Source organism: Pungitius pungitius, chromosome 6 (assembly GCF_949316345.1).
Source record: "Pungitius pungitius chromosome 6, fPunPun2.1, whole genome shotgun sequence".
NCBI classification, from domain to species: domain Eukaryota; kingdom Metazoa; phylum Chordata; class Actinopteri; order Perciformes; family Gasterosteidae; genus Pungitius; species Pungitius pungitius.
The window spans coordinates 8,388,468-8,395,231 of record NC_084905.1 but is presented as its reverse complement, the minus strand read 5'-3'; the positions used below and the strand labels follow the sequence as shown (position 1 = coordinate 8,395,231).

The window sequence follows — 6,764 nt, the reverse complement described above, 5'->3', positions numbered from 1 at the left end:
CATGCAGGGAGCTTTTGGATCATTGTCCTGCTGCAGGATGTGCATGTGTACTCTTGAGCTTGAGGTCACAAACTGATAGCTGTCATTCTCCTTTAGTATTTTCTGGTAGAGAGCAGAAACCCTATAACCCAGCTTTTAAAAAAATATTGTTATTTATATTACATGCATTAGTTATCAAGGGGGTGCAATTACTTACTAGGACCAGGTAGGTTTTTGCTCTCAAATGAAATCATCATTTAAAAACAGTGTTTTATATTTACTTAGGTTATCTTTGTCTGATATTCAACTTTGTTTGATGACCTGAATTTGGTGTTTATAAAAAGGAAACCTGCCGTTAGTATGACGGTAGTGTTTTTTGTATTTGTGTTTATTCATATAAATCAATTCATTTTCTACCAATACCCTGCGTTTTGCAAAGAATATTGTATGCATTCTTTTACAAATTGCTGTGTTCTTTATATGCACACTGAATAACTGTATAGTGTCTCAAATACAAAAAATACTGCCTTTAAGGCATTCTCTAATGTATTTAGAGAATGTAAAACTAATGTAAAACTAATTACATCATTTAAGTTAGAAATTATTTCACCATGCAGCACTTCCGGTTTCGCGCTTCCGGTTGTGCACTTCTGGGTTGGTAATGGGTGTCAGTAGACTACTAAATGGCATAGTTTGTGCTTGAGAGGTCTGTTTGCATCCACTTTGAAGCATCATATGCAATTCTGTGAGTATATGGTTAAATCTGGTCTTTTGGGTGGTTCTGATACCTGTTCTTGATATGTTAGATTTGTTTGCAATTGTGTGTGTGGGCCCACCGCCCATCTCTGTCCTGCAGAGTGACGTAAACCGGCTCTTTAAAAGACAAAACCCCCGTAAAGCAGCCAGTCTGGACTCAGTCTCGCCCCACACCCTGAAGCACTGTGCTGACCAGCTGTCTCCTGTGTTCACCGCCATCTTCAACACCTCCTTGGTGACATGCCACGTCCCAGCCTGCTTCAAGGCCTCCACCATCATCCTTGTTCCCAAAAAGCCCAGGATCACAGGACTGAATGACTACAGGCCCGTCGCACTGACCTCTGTAGTCATGAAGTCCTTTGAACTGCTAGTCCTGTCCCACCTAAAGTCCCTCACCGACCCCCTCCTGGACCCCTCACAGTTTGCCTACAGAGCCAACAGGTCTGTAGACGATGCTGTCAACATGGCCCTCCACTTCATCCTTCGGCATCTGGACTCCCCAGGAACCTACGCCAGGATCCTGTTTGTGGCCATCAGCCCTGCCTTCAACACCATTATCCCGTCTCTGCTGCAGGACAAACTCTCCCAGCTGCACGTGCCCGACTCCACCTGCAAGCGGATCACTGACTTCCTGTCCAACAGGAAGCAGCACGTGAAGCTGGGGAAACACGTCTCTGCCTCTCGGTCAGCACCGGTTCCCCCCAAGGCTGCGTTCTTTCCCCTCTGCTCTTCTCTTCTCCCTGTACACCAACAACTGCACCTCCTGTCACAAGTCCGTCAAGCTCCTGAAGTTTGCTGATGACACCACCCTCATTGGACTGATCTCTGGTGGGGACGAGTCCGCCTACAGGTGGGAGTCTGACCACCTGGTGACGTGGTGCAGCGAGAACAACGTGGAGCTCAACGCGCTAAAAACAGTGGAGATGGTTGTGGACTTCAGGAGGAACGCAGCCCCACTTTCCCCCCTCACCCTGTGTGACTCCCCCGTCACCACTGTGGACTCGTCTCCGTTTCCTGGGCTCCATCATCACCCAGGACCTCAAGTGGGAGCTGAACATCAGCTCCATCACAAAAAGGGCTCAGCAGAGGATGTTCTTCCTGAGGCAGCTGAAGAAATTTAACCTGCCAAAGACGATGATGGTGCACTTCTACATGACCATCACCGAGTCCATCCTCTGGTCCTCCACCACCGTGTGGTACGCTGCAGCCACAGCCAAGGACAAGGGCAGGTTGCAGCGTGTCATCCTCTCTGCAGAGAGGGTGATTGGCTGCAATCTGCCGTCTCTCCAGGACTTGTTCGCTTTCAGGACTTTGAAGCGGGCCAGAAAGATTGTAGCCGACCCCCAGACATAAATTGTTTGTGCCCCTTCCATTTGGCAGCAGGCTGAGGTCCATCAGGACTAAAGCCTAGTTCATGCTTCTGCGTTTTCAGAGAAACACAAGGACACAGACACAGAGCCCCTTGCTGCCTTCTCACCCCTCTTGTGTGCTTGCGTGTGTCGACCCATTTTTATAGACCTGCGTCAAAAGCTACGCGAGCTCACGCTGCTCACAAGGCTGTGAATTGTCTGCTAACTACATCCTTTCAGGAGTCTCACATTTCCGGTTTCATAGCATAATTCCACCATTATTAAAACAAAGATTTTTTATGAGACAATCAGTTTGAAGAGTTTTTGTCAGAAAAAAAAACGTAAATATGACCACTGACACAACCTGTCATTGGCGGACTATAAGGACGCGTGGATGGCCTCCTTATAGTGGACGCAGATCTCTGCAAACGTCGGTTTGCAGGTTGAGGGGTAAACAAAGTTGTGGAGGAAAATACGGGACACATATGTCCGGGAAAAAAGGCGATGAAAAGCAGCAGTGGCGATGCACAGGGCAAAAAAGTCTCTGCTAAATAAATGAACAAACCAACGACTTCCACACACAAAGACGTCACTCTCTCGGTATATTTTATCCTTGCACTATGTTGTCTTGTTGTCCATCGTCAAACTGTTTTTTCTGCTCTCATGCACCAACCGCTTGTCTGACATATTTTGGTAATACATGTTTCCTGATCCTGAAATACTGTGAGCAATCATTCTTCCCCCTTAAAGTGTTGTAGTTTCAGTGTTTCAATGATCCAGTGAGCGGTGTTGTAGTGTTTCCCAAGGCAAATGTACAGTCTTTACCACCCTTGAGGGCTTTTTTTGTTGTTAATTTCTCACATTGAAGAGATGTGCAGTCATTCTCCGCTCCCTTGCAGGAAGATACACCGCACACAGTTCTTCTCAGTGTGATTAGATCAGTGACCTTTTTTTAGTGCAACTTGTGATCTTATCTTAGATCTCCTCGGTTCATGTGTGAAAATGCTGTCGCTCTTACGCTCTGTACGAATCACACCTAACATCAGCATCTCTGACCCTGGTTTCTCCGCGACATCAATAATTCACGGTGGCAGTTTTACCATTAATGGAAACGCAGCTGTCCCTAATTATAGTATCTTTATGCTTACAGTCGGAAAGGGGGGGGGGCAAAGTGTGAATTCCATTAACATGCATTCTGTTCCACTTCCCTTGTCTGGTGTCGTCCTTTTGTTCAGACAACATGGAGCTCCGATGTGCATCAGACTTCTTTGCTGCCCAGTAGGAACTGTGTCCCTTTTCAGCTGAACTGAATCTTTTAATAAATATCACAAACAAGGTTAATGCACTTTTTGATTCCTCACAAGGGCATTATTCACTCCTTTCCACCACAGCAACCTTTACACTTATCCCCAACCAAACCCCTAAATTAAACCCAAACCAACAGGGTCCCAGCCCCAAACATTTCCTTAAATGTCACTGGGATGATTTATATTTTACAGAACACATAATTGTATCCTCCCTGTTTATTAATTTCTATGAATTTTAAATGTATTTTATTAGTCTTTTGAAGTGAGGGGTGCCCACCCCCCTTTAACAAACTTGTATCTCCCAGAGTGAATCATGTATCTCCCTTTTTACTTGTTTTAACTTTATTAACATTCTCTCTCCGACTGGTCAATCCTCTGCTCAGCTTTCAAACCATTTAGTGTAATTTTTATTGTTCTATGTAAACCGTTAGAGAACTGTATACATAACCTTGTATGTGACCGGCCCTAACCGTGGCGCTTATCTTTGGCCCTTAACACCATTGTTGTCCCCTGAGAGAAAGGACTTGGGAAGGTGCTTTCAGAATGTGTCTGTCAACCCGACCAGCTCTTTGCTTGAGGCACAGTGATGCCTTTAGAATTCACGATGCCATTTGTGTTTCATTTGTGTTGATGATATTACCTTGCTTCTCTCCTTGACTATACAATTCATTCTAAAGTGACTTAAAATGTGTATCTTGCTTGTTTGTCTCTTATCAGCCGATCAATTAGAGAACCCGATGAGTGTTTGTGGTTTCACAAAGCTTTCGGCTGACTTCCTGTCGCCCAAAATTGTACAGACCCCCACTCTGACAGTTGTTTCTGTAACATATGAGCAGCTGCCAGTGAGATCGCAGCAGATGACTGGAAGGACACCGCTGACAGAAGAGCATCATCACTTGTACCCTGAACACACCATGAGGACGCTGAGCTGCACCGTGGGACTCCTGCTGTGCTTCTACTGCTGCACCGCCATGCGTGAGTCTGAGACTCTGTTTCAGTTTGTTGTTTCCTGTGCTGATGAATTCTTTTGATTAATGGATTCCATCCTGTTAACTGTCATTATAATAACCTTTAAAAAAATCTCAATTTACATTCTCATTAATAAATGATTTCATACATTTGTATTGTAAATCTGTTGCTTTTAATGTCACTTTGAAATTTAAAGTTATTTAAGTTTATATAATATCCAAATTAACACAATATTATATGTGTCACACACCTAATTAGAATAAATACTTTTTTAAATAGGCTGCGTTTTTTTAATATACAATCGGGAGAATAATAACCCAAATAGTAGGTAAAACCCCCAAATTCTCAGTGTCCTCAGTGGTACATCGCCACAGCGGCATATAACGACAATGCCTTAAATATTTAGCTAATTTACTTTGTGGACATGAATCACGTGCATTTAACAGTAGATTTCTTTCTCCTATTACCTCTGCTGAACTCTCTTCTGTCCCCAAAGATAAATAAAAAGTTATGGAAAAAAATATTTATTTTTCCATCACAAGTACTTTGAGATACATTTGGGATACTGAAATTCCTAACTATAGGTCAAGTCAAAGTACGCAATGTAGAGTGTTTCCTAAACCAGTGATTCTCAACTGGTGGGTCGCGGGCCTTTGCATGGGAAAATAAAAATTATAAAAAGAATAAAAAATCATCCTGTGATTTTATTTTGAAGGGACTTTTTTAATGCAGCGGAGTGTTTTTTTTGCCGGCTCGTCCGTCCATGTTTTCAGCAGCGTGGGCCAGGTTGGGTCAGACCATTCTGATATGGGGGAGACATTGGGTTTTTAGGATAATTAAACATCCTGAATATGAAATTCAGCTTATGAACTTGATTTTGAATAAATTTGAGAAGTTGAGAATGTTCCTCGATTTGTCATTAAGGGGAGATGGTGGGTCCCGGAGCCAGACCAGTTGAGAACCACTGCCCTAAACGGACGATTACATAAAAACAATACAAACGTATGAATCGTATTTCTATTGTTACAATAATTTACATCCCTAATGTCTACCCAGTATTATTAAAAACAATGTGGTTGGAGCTTAATTGTGTCCTTTTAAAAGAGTGTTCTGACACCAATCCTGTTTTTTTTCTTCTCGTCTTTCCAGCGCGTGCAGTAAACATGTCACCTGGGTTGTGCTGCTTTCATTTCTTCACACAAAGGGTGCCGTCTAAACAAATCGTCTCCATCATCGAGACTGACAACGACTGTCCACAAAAGGCATTTGTGTATGTCAGACATTGGTTTCCGTCACTCAGGCTCACCACAGCAGTCAATAATTATCACATTTTAAGGCTGTTGCCATGGATTTCTTTTTTTCCCGCAGGGTCAGAACTGCCAAAGGCAGGGAGATCTGCGTGGGCCCCAACGTGAACTGGGCTCAGGAAGCCTTCGAGCGGAAGCAAGTCACCGGGGACTAGTGCTCGTCATTGTGAATCTCAGCCTGCGGCCGATATATCGCTCTGCAGCTTACTTTCAAACTGCAGTTAACCATTTCACCCATTAGCCCTTGTTTTGCATTATTCTTCATATTTCTATTTAGCTAATAGAATGCATGCGTTCAAGAAAAAATAAATGGTTAACAATACCTGTTTGGATGTTGCTTAATCAAGATTGGGAAGGGCCACAGCTTGGGGACATTTCAGGGCTCAACACAAACTTTACAAGGAAGAAGCTTGTGGTTGCCGGGAATTAACAATACGGTTGTCATTTTGTGTCCTCTTATTGTGCCAGTAGAGGTACAAGGAGGCACAAGTCTTGTAAATGGCACTGTTCATTGTGTAACCTCCCCCGATACAACTATCGCTTGGAGACAGTGCAGAATATACAGGATATAGGGGAATATTCAAATTCAATCCAGGGTCGATGAGGAAACTGGTGAGTATTGGTAATTGGTAACAGGAAATGTCCACCCCAGATTACGCTTAACACAACAGGTTTATTTATAACATAATTAGACAATAATTTCTGTACAATAGTAACGCATTTTCAAAACCTGGTTGCACTTGCATCCCTCCATCAATGAACGTGTCACTTACTGAGGTGCTGATCATGCTATGCAGTATCATTTTCCATCCAGCTCAAAGATGTCAGATAGCTATACAAAACCTCCCAATACGTAAAAAACCCAAGTTGATTTGCTCTTTTTGTTAAATCAATTTGCAGTGTTACACCCAGCTTGTGGGCCTCAACAAATTAGGGGAGGAGCCCACCGACTTTTCCCTAATAACCCTAAATGCACTGTTAAGTCACAGTAATAAAACACCACAGGTTGGCAGAGACGCACAGAGACAGAGCCGGTCAGAGCCAGTGACATCACTCTGTGAATAGTGAGATGTAATCACACAAGGTCAGCATTGAGA

At 43.4% G+C, this 6,764-nt stretch overlaps 1 protein-coding gene across 1 annotated transcript; it reads left to right on the top strand.

The window, feature by feature from the left end:
* Window positions 1–4,227: 4,227 nt before the first annotated feature.
* On the top strand, window positions 4,228–5,969 carry LOC119196302 (C-C motif chemokine 4-like). Its single transcript, XM_062563087.1, has 3 exons — window positions 4,228–4,366; window positions 5,510–5,630; window positions 5,729–5,969. Exons 1-3 carry the CDS (start codon window positions 4,249–4,251, stop codon window positions 5,820–5,822), a joined length of 333 nt encoding a protein of 110 aa, XP_062419071.1. The 5' UTR covers window positions 4,228–4,248; the 3' UTR covers window positions 5,823–5,969.
* Window positions 5,970–6,764: the final 795 nt, after the last annotated feature.

Bases quoted from the DNA above. Each gene is read 5' to 3' on its own strand.
- LOC119196302 (XM_062563087.1), top strand. From the start codon at position 4,249: ATGACTGGAAGGACACCGCTGACAGAAGAGCATCATCACTTGTACCCT. The intron at 4,367-5,509 runs GTGAGTCTGAGA...TCGTCTTTCCAG, and splicing joins CTACTGCTGCACCGCCATGC to CGCGTGCAGTAAACATGTCA. The intron at 5,631-5,728 runs GTATGTCAGACA...TTTTTCCCGCAG, and splicing joins TGTCCACAAAAGGCATTTGT to GGTCAGAACTGCCAAAGGCA.